This window comes from Echeneis naucrates, chromosome 7 (genome assembly GCF_900963305.1).
Source record: "Echeneis naucrates chromosome 7, fEcheNa1.1, whole genome shotgun sequence".
In the NCBI taxonomy this organism is placed as follows: Eukaryota; Metazoa; Chordata; class Actinopteri; order Carangiformes; family Echeneidae; genus Echeneis; species Echeneis naucrates.
The window spans coordinates 11,484,375-11,500,550 of NC_042517.1; the positions used below are offsets into that span (position 1 = coordinate 11,484,375).

The 16,176-nt window shown below is 42.8% G+C and overlaps 1 protein-coding gene across 3 annotated transcripts in view; it reads right to left on the bottom strand.

The window, feature by feature from the left end:
- The window catches only part of samd11 (sterile alpha motif domain containing 11), a 46,864-nt gene that overhangs the window by 17,142 nt on the left and 13,546 nt on the right, over window positions 1-16,176 (bottom strand). For all 3 annotated transcript variants that reach the window (XM_029507165.1, XM_029507166.1, XM_029507167.1), the window contains exons 4-5: window positions 8,419-8,528; window positions 1,482-1,574 (exon numbers count right to left, since the gene is read on the bottom strand). In XM_029507165.1, coding sequence (XP_029363025.1) covers window positions 1,482-1,574; window positions 8,419-8,528 — 203 coding nt within the window. The remainder of the gene's footprint in view (window positions 1-1,481; window positions 1,575-8,418; window positions 8,529-16,176) is intronic.

Genomic DNA, 16,176 nt, shown 5'->3' on the forward strand with positions numbered 1-16,176 from the left:
ACATATATATTCAGAGTAAAACACACAAGCCCACTTTGCCTTAAAAGGAAGCCAAGCCAGCAGGCATGCACACAGATAAATACATACATTCACACACGCGTGCGCGCACACATACAAGCACAGGCACACATTGACACAAACACATATCCACAAAAACGCATGCATCTTTCAGAAGCTAGGTTGTGCCTAAGTAAGACTGCAATGGCCAGGAATGAGTGCTACTTTACACATTGAAAGAGGAAGCAGCTGCAGGCAGGGCTGCTTTCAGTCAAAGGTCAGCCAGAGGGCAAAGGTCAACACTGGGTTCATGTGGAGCTCTCCACAACCCAATCTGACCTCCAAATGCACTTGCTCAAATACACACGTTATTTTGCCACAGACCATTACAAAATAACATTATGCCACTAATTTAAATAATCATAGATATTTATGTCACGTGTACGTGCTGCTAATGTTGTTTGGCTTACATGAGGCCTTGGACTATGTGGCATGTGTGTGCATGTTCGTGTGTCTGCAGAGATGAGGCTGGATGTGTGTTGTTGAGCTGCCCTTGGCTTTGCCTGCTGTATAATGCATCAGTCAGGAAGTCTACCTCAGGAGCCCAGAGGGACAGGCCCGGTGGCCGTGCTGGCTCCACGTCAGGGGCCTGGTTTCACACAACATGAGGATATGAATAATACAGGATAGGGACTGGATTCCAGTGCTACAGAGGGGCATCGTCTTGCCAAGGTGTGCCTTGTCAAGGTCTGTCATAGAGAGCTAATTAAAACACTGTGTATGCTAGGAGTCTACTGAAAGTCTGATAATATTATATGGAAATGGCAGATTATCTACCATATTAGATTATCTCGATATTATATTACTGTGTTTGGAGGAAAGCAAAAATGCTCTGATTTCCGGCGTGTTCACTTAAATTGCCATTTTCATCCAAGGCAAAAAAAATACTGTTTTAGTGTAGGTAGCGTTTAGCGTTCAAAAGGATGTCTGTAGAATAACCTTAGTTATTCAGACACAGGAAAAAATGGGTTAGGGAACGGAAAGAAAAGTTGCAGTAGTTTTCTCAATTTCTTCTTCTGTTGCACTCAAAACATCTATCTTGTAAAAGCTCACCTGCTGTGATTACATAGCATAAGTGGTTTGTGAGCAAATGGTGTGTTTTGGTAATTTGGTTGTCGAGTTACTGGCTGTGGGGATGCATAAAAGGACAGACAATAGAGAAGCACTATGGAAATGTATAAGAAAGTGGGTATGTGTTCGTATGCCTATGTGTGGATATTCCCATCGTCACACTAACCCTAACACACTGACAACCGGTAAACCAGTGCCGCCTCATTTCTCCTTCTTCTTCACTCTGGAGCGTCCTTTCTCTCCCACAACACTCAGTCAAACTGTCTTCCTTCCTACAGTTTTCACACTCAGAGAATAAATGTCCAAAGCACATCAATAATGCCACAGCACACGAGTACACTTCATGGTCCTACCTTTGGGGGATATGCTACGTGACTTCTTGCTGTCAGAGGGACACTCGCTGCTGCTGTTGGGAGAGAAGCTTCTCCTCTTGCCTAGAAGGGCATCTGTAAACACACAGAAAAAACACACAGCAGTCAGTAAAAAGATAGAAGTAAAGGCTTGATATTGTCGCTCTGCTGTGTCTACCTGTATATATGGCGGCCGCTTTGGAAATGCAGAGGTAGAGAAGAGACAGTGTAACAGAGCCAAAGAGGAAAGACGCGATAGGTACAGAGAAAGAAAAGAGAGTGAGTGGTACAAGCAATGGGCATCTGGAGATGAGCTTGTTGGGGATCTCCACTGCTTTGGATGACAGAATTGTCCGACTCTCTCACGTGAGTGGTTGTCTATTTGATGGAAGGAAGAGGGCTGTGTCTCTCTGTGTCTCCTCGGATGTCTCTTTCCAACAATCTGTCCTCAAGGGTTTTCACTGTTCTTCCTCTTTCTCTTTCCTTCTCTCTTTTTCCAGATGTTGACAAAAAGCCTCTGTCTGAACTTTAGTTCACAAGAATTTCTTGGCCTATATTACGCCTATAATGTGTGTTTATTTTTAGTCTTTGTACCGCCACATCAGTTCTCCCTGCCTCCCGTCTAGTTGCTGTCATCCCCTGATAAACACACTTCTGTGCTGCTCATCTGCTTCCTCCTCGCTCTCTCCCCTCCTGTAGGTGTGCTTAAAACCTCCTCCCATCAGGAGCACTCTCTCGCCTCCCGTTAACACCCTCCCTGCCTCCTCCACCACCTCCTTTTCCTCCACGTTCTCCATACTTCGTCCCTTGCCAACAAAGAGGAACAACTAATGTACAATTACAGACCCCCCTTACTGCTGCCCCCTCCTCTTCCTTTCTCCCTTCCCCTCTCACTCCACTCTTACTTCCCACCCCATCACCTAAAATCCACCCGCCTCAAAAACACCTCGAATCAATATGGGCCTAATCAGAGAGGGAGGGAATCCAGAGTACACTGCGCACATAGCACCAGCAGGAAGGAAAAAGCAGTTCCTCATTTCCCCACACTTACTTTCCTTCTTTGTTTCTTTCTTTCTCATACACCTCTTCTTTTTCTTGAACTCTGCTTTGTCTTCCATGCATGCTGCCAAACCACACCAACAACTGCTTCCTCTCTTTTTCTTTTTTTCTCAGTCTCTCTCTTTCACTTCCCTGTGCATATTTTTAGGGATGGGTTGCATTTTATTCTCCTCCCGCAAGGAGAATGATTCCTCTCCGTGTGTCTCTCTTTTTCAACAAAGCAATTTTTCATAATTTGCACAGCATGTGTAAATAGAATGGAGAAACCACGAACAGCAATACGCAAGCAAATAGCGTTTTGTGTCTTCTCCTGATATGGTTATCACGGCGACAGGAGCATCACCTATAGCAGAGTAAAGCTGGAGCGAGATCTGACCTTTAACCCTTAACCTATCACCCAAACGTCTGTTCTTTTCTCTTTGTAAAGAGACACAGACAAGGAGAGGAAAGAGACAGAAAGAAGATTTAGTCGGAACTGGGAGGATTTTGTTGGGCTGCTGAAGGAGCAAATGAAAAAGGGAGCGAGAGAACGAGGGAGGAGGTTCACTAATGATCCAGTGTTTGATGTTGACTCTCAGGTCCTGAGGAAATCCACTCCCATACCACCCTAAAGAGACAGTGGGGACAGCGGGGGGCAACACACACACTGAACAATTTCTATTTTTTCTGTCATTTCCTTCATCATCTCATATTCTCTTTTTCTTCTCATTTTCAAATCATTGCTCCTGTCACTGGTCAGGAGAAGAACACTAACAAACCATCTATATTATTAGCGGAATATTAATAAAGACACAGACAGACACCCCATTCGTTAAACCCCTTCTTCTACCAAACACACACATGCTTACACCCACACCCTCTCATGATCAAACACACACACACACACACTTGAGTCTTCTCTTGAGCCAAACTCACTCAAGACACTCTGTCTCCTGAGCAAGTGCCCAAGGGCCAGAGATTTGAGGGCGGAAAGCTTTTAAAGCCAATTAAATGGGGCTTCTTAGAGCATCGGCGCTTCCTTTTAATGCCGAACCCTGAGCCCTCAGCTAGCGTCTATGCTAACCCTTTTACTCCCACTAACGCTTACAGTCAAGTTTGCTACCCTGGGCTTTTCCATATCTCCTGCCTGTTAATATGAATGAGGAATTAGTGGTTATGGAGTCAGTTTTATTTTAGCGCCAAGGCTGTGATTTTCACTGTCACATGTGCAATAAGCAAGCTGTGATAGCATTGGCTGCGATGATATATGTTCTGCTTTTGCCAGGTAAAAAGTTGAGAGCATCTTCTTTCTTTTTTTGAGAATTTGGCCTAAACCCACCATATTCCAGGCTGCGCCTCAGTACCTCCTTGCTGGTTAACCTTCTCATCATCTGTTGTTCCTCCCACTGAGAGAAAAGAGGGACAGATAGGAACAGAAAACAGCAGGCTCTAAACCACTTCTCTTTCATGTGACACCACCAGGGCGAACCATCAGACAGGGAACCATTCCTCTTTCTCTCTTATTTTTCTGATTCCCTCTCCTCCCTCAAACTTTAGTCGTCCTCCTCTTCTCTCTCCATCCCATGGAGCGTGGTGACAGCTTAGACAGCCAGACTCCTTAATTCCTCTCTTACTCCGTTAATCTGTCATCTTTATCAGGCTGGGGAGGGGAGATGCTATGCGAAGAAGAGGGGAGGGGGTGGGTGACAGGCAGGGACGTGGGGTGAGCCACCAGCCGCAGCCCCCCGATCAATCTCCACATTACAGCTGACAGAATGGTGCTAATAACTTATTGATCACCCCTCCGTGCGCCAGGGCCTCCGCCGGCCCTCAAAGCCCTGCCATTGATTGGCTTACGGGCCGATGCAGCTGGGGGAAGGACGGGAGGATGTGGGGGAGTGGGTGATGGTGTGAGGAGGATGTACCACTGCCAACACGTGCAATTGTACATAGAGAACAACAGTTCTCCATACAATGCTTCCCCGTGTGACATCTTCTGTGTTGTTTCAACAGGATGTGTGTTGGGAGTAAAGAGAAAGATGAAGAAGGGAATGAGTTGTCAACTAGCTAAAATATGGCTGACCTTAAAGTAGAAAACTGACACTGTCATATCAATAAATTTGCAATGCAGTATAGTTATATAACACAATTAAACTGTCAGGTGGGCAGGTGGTAATGTACAAGAACTGTTTTCATCTGTGGTTTCTTCAGGCTTGGTCTTGGAGTTTAATCGTGGCTGCTAAACTGTTAAAAGAAGTTGTAATAATTACTAATAATTATATTTCTTCATTGTAAGGGGATTATTTTCTAGTAAAACAAAACTGTAAAAACATGCTTTTGAGTTTATTTTTAAATGGAAACATTGGTGGACCAAAAGCTCTTAATGTATGAACAGATTTTGTATTTATAGCTTGAACATGAAATTGCTCAGATAGGTGATTTTGAAGTAATATGACCTTATCCTCTTCTTTAATGACAGCATGTCATCTGCCAGTCTCCAATATAAAACTTTATTTTTGAAATCTTTCTGTGCCTGACATCGCAGGCTTCATCAGTCTTCTTCCGCTTATAGTGCTGTTGCTAGGCAACTGCTCATGGCAGAAAATCAAAGTCCTTGTCTGGAAGTCTTGCCACTCAGCAGCCATCTTGGCAATGCCCCCTGTTCAGTCATTTTGGGCATACATACATCTAAATCAATGGGGGCAGGGTCAAAACTACACATTCAATGAAAAAAAGAAAGAAAGAAAGAACGAAAATCGCACACACGAGTCATCCGATTAAAACGGATTCAAAAGTTTGGTGACTTTCAAACTTATTTTTGCAGCAAAAATAAGTAAAAAAAAATGTTTTTCCCCTCTGCAGGTTGCATTTCTATTATTCATGCTCAAGTTTTCAGCACAACTACCCATACTCAGAGTTTCAGTACAACAAACAATTGACTTTCCACAATCACCATTCGGTTGTTATAAAGCTAGAGTGGAGGGAGCTTTGAATTGTTTTCTTCCTCCCTTCTAACCTTTCTGATAATTTTCATACTAACATATTCAAAACAATGGTCATGTCCCAGTGTATTAAGGCTATACATAACACAAAAAATAAATAAGCCAATAACTGTCACCCTGGAGTTGAAAAACATACAAAGAACATATTGGATAGAAACTGATTAGTTTACATGCAAAACTTAGCTTTCGTTAATTCCTAAACCAATTAACACTGGTTATCTATGAATTTAGTTTTTGCCAGAGCATTAGATGAATATGTCTTAATGCATTACAGTCCTGAGATGACAATTTGTTAACGCCGAACAATCACTCTGCGCTGCTCATTGACTGATAAAAAGTACAAAATTTACCACCCACGTTTACCTTTATACTGATGCATGACAAACTTATAATCAGAAGTAATCTTGAGTAACAACTTTTCAGTAGAATTCTCTTTCTATGGTAATCATGAAATATCTTGTTACTAAAGTCAGTCGTGTTCATTTAGAAAAAAATGGTCTTGCACAAACAGGCTAGGCTAGAGATTCACACACAAGCAGACCATCTAAAACCAAGCATTTAAAACAACACACAGAAAGGTGTACAAGCGCACAGACACACACACACACACACACACACACACACACACACACACACACACACGTGTTCAAGCCCCAAACCACGGCAACAACCCATAACCACACACACACACACACACAGACAAGCTGTAACTGCCTCTGGGAGTCTGAGTGCAGGGAGCAGAGGAGAGAGAGAGTGGCGGTCCAAAAACACCTTATCTGCCTGTTTGAGTCTCCGGTCTGACCGCAGAGCCACGGTTTACAGTCTCCACAGGCAGCCAGACTCTTAGCGCCGGCGCCCTTGCTCTCCCCCTCCCCCCCCCCCCCCTCCCCTCCACCTCTCACAGAGCTGCCGAATAGCCAGCGGCAGGAGAATGAGAGAGCGAATGAAGGAGGGAGTGAGGGAGGGGAGAAGAGAAGGGGGGAGGCAGTCCTCCTGTCTATCCCTCAGATTTAATTAATGTCCCACTCTGGTGCAGAGACGACCCGGCAAGCCTGCTTCACTTTCCTCCTGACCCACACACACACAAGCATACGGAGCCGTCCGCCGCCATAGCTGCCGCCTGCCTTCCCCTGATACCACCACCGCACTCATTCATCTCTCTTTCCTCTGTCTCTCTTTCCAAATGTTTCGTCAATTACTGTGCTGCTCTTTTTCTCTGATGCAGTTTTTTTTCCCTCTTCACATGTGTCTGTTCTTTAATTTCTCTCCCTCCACAGTTCATTGGTAGATGTTAAACACTTTAGGAGGATAAGTCAAATAGAACAGTTGACTGGCAGTCGGACAATATCACAGACAGCAGACTACGTTTACCATCTCATTCATCTCCAAGTCAAATATTCCCCTGCTCTGGAACTTCATACACATTACACCCACTTATATGTTTGGATGTAAATTTGAACCTGTGCTGATTTTGCGTGGGCACACATCTGTATAACTATGTGCTACTTGTGGGTAATTGTGTGTTTGTGAACGTGTGTGCGTCTAATTTCACTGGCAGACAGAATTAGAGCCAGTGGCTGATCGGATTGGACTTGTTTACAGACACAGAGCGAGCCGCTTAGGCAGCCTGTTAAATCTCTCTTTAATGCTCAAACGGACAGATTTTAGGGTCCTAGACCCCCTATGGTGTAGGACACACTGTGTTCACTCCCTCCTCCTTCACCTCTATTCCCTCTTTATCCATTTAGACAACTACTCAAGGCTCTGATTTCTCTATTAAGTTCAGCAGATGATTAGGCCGGTATTTGGGTGGAAATCTGTCCCAAAGCAGAGTCTGAGACAGTGGCTGAGGTGGCCGTTGAGCAGTTTAATACCCTTCACCTTCCACCCACCCGGCTGATATCACAGGCACCGTATGGGCAATTAATCTGGCAGACAGAGGAGTTGAGCACACAGAGAGAGGGTATGGAGGTGTTGGGTGTGGGATGATTATGCCTCTTGCTGTGCCTCTAGGTAACAGGATAAGAAGAAAGAGGCTCGAACTCAGGCCAAAGACCGAGCAAAGGTATAGTCTTCACTGATAATGGGTAAATCACTGTGTAATTAGGTGTAAATTCATAAACGTTTGTCTTAAGATTTGATGATGGATGTTTTCAATACAGCTCACCTACTGTCACAATAATTTATTATTGTTAGTGATGGAAAAAAAAAAGTTGCTAATATTGATCATTTTAATTGCGAAGGAGATCTTCGTTGTTTAGGTTACTGTAAAACTGTCTTACAGCTCTTGCCATCATTCGCAGCTTGTTGGGGTGTGGCAAACTTCACCAAACAATTATATGTGAATAGGTAAAGTAGTACAACTAACCAAGTGTGGCAGAAACATCCAGCACAGTAAGCTGACTGCCAAACAGTGATATCCACAGAGACTGTTTTACAACCATATGTCTCTGATGGCTGCACTATATCCTAAAACAAGCTACTTGACAAAGAGATGGGATTAAATGCTGTCTGTGTTCTGTCTGTAAGCTGTAATAAAAGCTCTTAGCTTAGCATGTGCACACCATGGTTCCTCTGCTCACATGAAAATGGATTAATGGCAAACAAAGCTATTTATTCAAAGGTAGTTTAAAACAGGGGGTTTAACAAAAATCCTGGAGTGCGGCAGAGAACGTGGGAAGACCATTAAGTAATCAACTTGAGAGCGACCTTCAGGAATGAGTAATAAGCTTATGTTAAATTCCCCCAATCAGACAAATTTGAGTAAATTAAATGTAACAGAACATTTGAATGTGTTACAAGAAATAATTACAGTAGATGCATCATCAATCTTTGTGCAAAGGAAGAGAAAGACGACATCCCTTAAACACACACGACGATAGCATAATTGGGCGTCCTACCTGTGTGTCCAGTACTGGTGTTGTGATCAGAGGCTGACTGGCCCTCAGGCATGCCGTGCTGTCTGGTGTGGTGCAGGTTGGAGATGATTGTAGAGAGGTCACTGTCACGACTAACACACACACACACACACACACACACACACACACACACACAGGGGGAGGGAAGGGAAAGAGATGATAAACATACTTAAAAACATCCTGAAATAAACTTAATTCCACTAGACCATCTGAGCCAGCATGTGATGAAGCAGCAGTGCCTAAATTCACACCATTTCACACACTACTTACCACAGAAATCCCCCATCCAGAAAGACCTGTCCTCTTTCAAATGCATACCTCCACGCAGACTCACCAGCTACAAGTGGCTGTCCTGTAAAGTGGCTCTTAGCTCTGAGGTGTGTAATACACTCTGACAGACTACCGCAACCAGCACTTTTGGGCCTCATCCCTACTCATCTTCCATCATCTTAATAAGATGTATTAACTAACATATTCACAACTCATAAGTAGTTTAGCAGCTTAAAACCCGATTATGGCCCTTTTTAAACTGCGGCTGCCGATGGCTATTTTAGAAAAGTATGGCAATTGAATCATATGATTCATGCATGAGACTAAAACAAAATAAAATGAAATAGCCACCAAGCCTTGAACTGCTTGTAATAATCAGAAATGTAATACTTAAAGACAGCACCACTAATCTGTGGTGTATGGCGCTGTCAGTTCAAAACAATGGTCTTCTTTTCTGGTGCCATACCTACACTTCAGCACGAGGTCCTTCACAACAAAACCAGATCTGTCATAAATCCTGTCCTGCCCTTCAACACCCAGAGGAAGAGCAGGAGGAGGGTATATAGATTAGGCCTGGATCTGCTTGGAACTACTCTGCCCTTCTAAATGCCCCACCAGCCGCCTTCTCACCACCCCACGCCACTGCATCCACACAACTGTGTCATGAAGGTATTTCATTTGCAATCTGATTACAATCCTGATCGCATTAAATGCCATAATGATGGGAAATAAGCGCTTAGTTTTTGAGGGGAGAATAGCAGCCACGCAGTACAAGTGTAGTCAAAGTGTAATGGCAAACGGCTTGTGCGGTAGGTGAGGGAGTGCACTGAATATTTTTTTTGCATACACTATACATATAATTTACTGTTATTAACTGTGACATACATGGGACATGGAAGGGTCTAAAGCACAAAACAACAGGAAAGTTCATATAAACTGTAGCATTTTAACATGTCACTCTGATGGTAACAACATCCTCTGGTATCAGCACAAATCTACTTTATAGGCTTAACTGGTAACTTTATTGAAAGCAGAATCGTCTGTGAAGGGGGTCTGGTATGACACGGCAAGCACAGTTTATGGGACAAAAGCGGTGAATGGTTCTTAGCTGCCACCACTATGACGAGGCCACACTGTTTGCGGCTGCTGGATTTGGGTTTTTACAGTCCCATGATTACAGGCTCCTGCTGTAATGTCAGGCTGTTGGTCGCCAAAGCTGTTTTCCACACGCTAACAGAAAAAATGAAGGGGAGCATAGAGGGCCTAATGCTGGCCATGCTGGCTTCACCAGTCACCTTTCAGTTATAGAGAACCAATGACTCAGAAAATGGTCTCAGACAAAACAGTCCCCACTGGTTGCTAAGCAAGAAGATACTTGATTGGACTGTGACTGCAATTTCTTTAGACTAATGATAGACTTCTTTTTTTTTTTCTTTTGAGTGTATCTTGCTAAAATTAGTAGCTATACGTGTCAGAGGGCCCAATGGTTTTCTTCAACAGGATAATGAGATGCAGGGAAGGTTTTCTAATTGTGCTTTAAGTCATATAATGAGGTATCTGCGTCATCCAGTGAGTCCTACAAAACACACACGTTATATACACGCTGCAGTTGCACACTCCACTGAAAAAAATGGAGCCACATCCATCAACAGCGAGCCGCATTATAACACCACCTTCTGTCCATCATTTAAAGTGATCGTGATAATGCTATCCTCAACTACTCAGAGAGGTGATTGGGTTATTATCCCGTGGCAAAGTGGTCGCTCTAAGCCATGAATGGCAAGGACACTGTTAGTTGGGTAATTAGCGCACTTTTCCTGAGCTGTCCCGCCTTGGCTTTGGCTAATGAGAGCCTAGTCCTATCGCCACCTACCCCTGACCTCCCCCAACAACCTCCTCCTTTCTTTCTGTGGGTGGAGGCAAGGTCATACTCAAGCCCTGGAAGACAGAGAGGGGGTGGGGACGGTGTTTAAAACCCAGTCACCTGAGTCAGCGCTCCCTAAGGAGCTCCTAAGGCCGGCGTTAGGTGGAGAGGACGAGGGCTGCAGACGATGGTGGGGGTTTATTTTGTGGCTGCTGGGTGTGATAGCTAAGAAGGACATGAGCTGCTTTCTTATCACCCAGGTGCACGCCAGAGACAATCATCTCATCCTCCGCTCATCCCTAAACTAGTCAATTCTGCCCCTTCATCCCCTGCCAGACACACTGACCCAGACACTGGGATAAGTAATATGTGTTAATACTCATAGTGTTGAACTGAAATTATATCACAAAGTCTGTATAAGTAGTTACATTTCTATTTTCTCTCACACTTTGAAGTTCTTGCCAATACGTCCTTTCGTTAGGCTATTAATACCAAAACAATAGTTCTTTTCGGGTTTGTTTTGTTTTTTTCATTACCTGAGCTTCGGGATTTGTTTATTTTACAACTCTCAATGCATCTTTTGTAAATCAAGAGGTTTTTCTGTGTGTATATATCTTCATGTGTATATACGTACAATAAGTGTCAAATTTATTTGACTGGAATTTCTACTGTCTGTATACTTTCTACTGACCGTTTACTTTCAGTGTTCTCCTTTTCTATATTTTAAAAACAGTTATATGATTGATTGCTGCTCCTGTTACTCAATATTACAACATGCTGTGAACCATTCTCAGACTCACTGAAATGCTTATTTACTGATACACCATAGATGTAATTAAAATAAAGAAGAAACACTGCCAGAAATAAGCAGAATTCCTATAAAAGATGATTAACTTAATTTGCAGGATCATTTGCCTGTTTTTTCTTTGGTTGAAAGAATTCTGTCTGTTAAGAGTCTGTGTCTTCTTGTACTGTTACAGTGAGTTACTAGGCAAAATTGTCCAACAATGTGGAAAGACTCTTCTCCTGGCACAGGGAGTCAACTCAGTATAAATGCGAAGCAGTGGCCTGCTGCGGCATTGGCACGTGGAGCTGAGGTGGCAGGGCTAGAGGTCACAGCGTGAGCTGGCAGAAGCTGCCAGCCCAGGCACCCTGACGCCATGTCTCACACTACCACTGGGAAAGTGCTGACAGACAGACAGCAGGGATGTGAAGATGGAGGAGTAGAGGATGAGGAGAGAGAGAGAGCAAGAGAGACAGGTCACTGTGTAACATCTGGTAGTCAATGGTTTACCCTCCTCTGCTCTCAAGACAACAGACCCAACACACAGCCCACTCCAACCTGCACAGGTGGCCCACAGCAACAAATACTACCAGGTAATATGTAATATTCAGCAACAGCACCAAAATAAGACGTGCAGAATGAGTAAAGTTTCTATGAAACCCTACAGCAAAAAAAATTAAATGCAAGTATTTTATTTAAGAAATACCTATACTTTAGATTGTTCAAAGTTTGAAGCAGGAATATGGATCTGTTCCGCGTGCTTTTATGTTTTGTCTGACAGAACAGAAACACAATTGCCATGCTGCTCACAGTTGGATCGAAAGGCACCTCGCAACTGGGAACCCTGCAAGTAAAGGGGGTAATGAATAAATACAGAAATAGATACATAAATAAATAAGAGTTGCCCATCTTCACTTTGGCTTCACTTTTCCCTGTTGTTCCTCTGCAGTACAGGCTGACATGAGGTCGATAAGGCAGTCAAGGAAGGAGGAATTGTATAATGGAAATGGAATATACAGTAAGTCCGCTATGTGGTGGCCTCAACTGAGCCATGCGTACATTTCTGGTTTTACTGTAACTGATGTTAATTTGTCCTTTGGCTCACACTTTATGAGCTATTATCGTTCACATGTTCAATCTCTGAGAAAAATTCTTCAATAGATGTAAGGAAAGTTTGGATTCGGAAAAGAAATCATCTGCTTTAATAGTATATGTAATTTCATCCCCTGAGGTTTCAAAGAGCACACTATTGTACTGTAGATACTGTAGGAAAGGCCAAAGCTCTTATTATCTTCATTTGATTTCACCATAATATATGGCAGCAAATGATGAATAGTAAACATTGTGCTCTTAACATGTGGGAATGATGAACCTCGTGTTTAAAGCCGGTGCCAAATCTGAGACTAAACTTCTGGAACACAACCGACCATCTTTTAATAATCTTGTGTTTTGACAGAGTTAATAGACACAACACTGCTCTATGTGGAAACAATGAACCTCTCGCTGCTAGCCAACGCCCAATCAACTACTAAATTGCTGTGACTCCGTTGCCATGGTAAATGGGTGTAAACAAGGCCAAAAATTCTCAAAGCGGAAAGCTCCTCTAGAAAGCTATAAAACCTCCAAGCTCACTAATTAGCGCTTTAGGGAAGAGCCATTTCCAGTAATTTCACACTGTCCATGACCCCTTACTGGCATAAGGCAATGACACAGTTGTTCAATAAAGCCAGAGGACAAAATGTCAAATGCAGTAGACATCTGTAGCTAAGTCAAAACCAGTGTCTTCCTCACTCTGTGGTTACTGCACCAATTGAGGAAAGCATCCCCATCATCACATCTAAGCCCACGATGATCAATGGAAGGATCTCTTTACATACAGATAGCAAGGGGAAACTGAAAAAAAAAGTGATAACTAAAAGACTCAGGATCCTCTGTTTATTTCTGATTCCACAAAACATACCATCAGCAGAGTGAAGCTGAATTAAACTGTCTCAGCCCCAGAATATATAAAATGTGAAACAGAATTCTTTATGTTCCTTGTTTCAATCAGCATTTCCCAATGCCCAGATGGACAAGATGGCTGCCTCTGACAGTGGCAGGATTTAAATATTTTTTTCATTTTGTATTTGAGCGCATTTGTATATCAAGGAAAAAAATGCTGTTATGCCTGATTGAAAACCTGAGAAAATGCATTTGTTTGTTTTGGTGAAGATTACCGTATTTTGCGGACCGTAAGGCAAACCGCATTGTAAGGCGCAACATCAATGAACGGGTCTATTTTTATACATAAGGCGCACTGGGTTGTAGGGCGCATGATAAAACTTATAAAGAGAAACAAAACAGTCAGGTTAGTCGAACTGATTATAATTGTATTGACGTCTAATTGTAGCAAGGCAACACTGACTAAATGTTGGATGGTGGTTGGTCCCCAGCACTACACAATTAGTTATGTAACATTGTCTGACGTTGCAGCCCATATCCAACCAAGGACCGACGTTAACACAACGTCCCTGTGTCAGCTGGGAATGCTCCCACAATACATCAAGAGGAGCGGCTTCGTCATTTACCAAAGTTGCACTAAAACATTTTGACAGATTTTTGAGCACAGTGAACCACATAACATTGGTTCGAGGTCAGTAAGCACAACAAGAATTCACACATAAGGCGCACTGCCGTTTTTTGAGAAAATTTAAGGATTTTAAGTGCGCCTTATAGTTCAATAAATACAGTAATCATGGGTATGGTGTTTTGTTTTTGTTTTTTTCTCTTTCTCTACAGGGCAGGGACTGAAAGGGAGACGTCAGTGGGTGTAACTTATAAAATCCACAGTGGTTGTTGGGTAATTACCCAGACTCTCAGTCAGCAATTTTCAATCAAAACCTTATTTATCTATGGCCAACTGAAGCAAACACTAAGGTAGGCTTTGTTTTGCTCTTGAGTAAGACACTACAATCACAAATTACTGCTATCAAATGTTTAGTGTTTAAGATTAATTACATTAATCACTGTTAACAAATATAAGTTCCATATGAATAATATGCAGCACTGACACAAATGTATTTGTCTTTATATGTCAGTCTTGTGATAGACTGGCGGCCAGTCCTGTGTGCACCCTGTCCTAACCCAATGTCAGCTGAGAGCTAGCCACTCGCAACCCCAAGATTTAGTTTCCACCTCTCACTTCCTGCTTCTTTAACGCAAGCACCTAGACTTTGGTTTTGGTACCCCAAGGAGCGTCTGTATACACATTACTGCGATAATGATTACCTGGTTGGCTCTGTGATTTGGCTGCTATTCAGTCTCTTGGTGAGCTTCGCTTCTTTAGAAGGATAAGTGCAGTTCTGTGGCACTCCAATTAAACAATTGTGCGTAAAGTCGGCAACAATTAACATTAATCTGGTTAAAACAAGATGATCCTGAGAAGACATCCTGATGAAAACACTAGGAAGAAAAAAGCTGTCGACAATGACAGTCAACTCTCCTAACAACAGCTGATCACCTGAACTAATCAAACAGTATACTCTTTGTTGTTGCACAAAGTGAGATAACGTATATTCAGCGATTCCTTGAAAAACTCAAGTGGAAATTCTATAATATCTCTTAATGTAACGCAGTCAAATTTCCAGCATAAGGCATACTGTTTAGACAAAAAATATTGGATAAAGAATTCAGACATGCTGCTTGGACGTGCTTGTGTGCAGTTACAGCAGGCAGGTTGCAGGTTGCAACCAAGTGGGTGTGACACGGTACTGCCGCCAGTCTTGATGATGTGTGGATGAGACAGCACAGATACACTCACACATGAATACAGAGGCCCTGTATTTTTCACATCCATTGGCCAAATCCAATTTGTTAAGACCCTTCTACAACTCACTTACGAAGCTGCGGTCAATGAAAATAAGATTTCCGTGATTGGACATCCCATTATCCCGTTTGTCCAGACCTGCATTGGGGGATAAAGCAGGGCTGAGATGGATGCCCACGACAGACCGGAGCTGCGGCTCCAGTGAGTCCGCCGCCTTTCAAAGGGTAAAAGCCTGACATATTAGTCATAAGTGTTCTTTAAATTCATTATCATCTTAACACGCCAGCGGCACAAGTGTCAGGGGGAGGGGAAGCCCTCTCAAATGAGGTTAGTGGATCCATTTTAAGCTTCACAAGTTGTTGTGCTGTCCGCCGTGTCACACGCAAGTCTCATAACATGAAAAACATCCCCTTCTGTAATGAGGTTGCACAAGCTGCTTATAATACAGCTGGGGGCTTTGTAAGGTTAATCAATGAACATCTTCTACACTATATCTGCCCATAATCTGTCCGATTTCTGCATCATACAGGACTGTTTATGTACATACCAAGTAATCACACATCCACGTGATTACTGAGTGTATGGCATCAGTGTTAATCTTAATGAGGTGGCCTCACTGTAACCTTGTGTCTGTATGTCTAAAGAATAACAAAGTTATCAAGCTGAATCCAAACAGACTCTAACACCCTTTTGTGTCGATCCGATCTCGTGTGTACATACCTTGAGCAATCTTTCCATCCATTATTGTTGAGGATTTTAGCTTTAAAGACAGCTAATGATTGATTCACAATGAAACAATAGATAAATAAACAAGAGATTTCTTGCTTTAAAAAAATCTGCATGGCTAATAAATGCCACCTGTGATGTCTTCAGATTTAGTTCCCAAGAATCCATCCACTCAAGGTATTACGGTCTGATTGATAGAAATAATGTGTCAGGGAAACAGAGGCTGAGTTTTACGTATTAACATGTATCTGGGGAGCATTGAGAGTTCTCAAAACCACAGTTAGTCTGTGA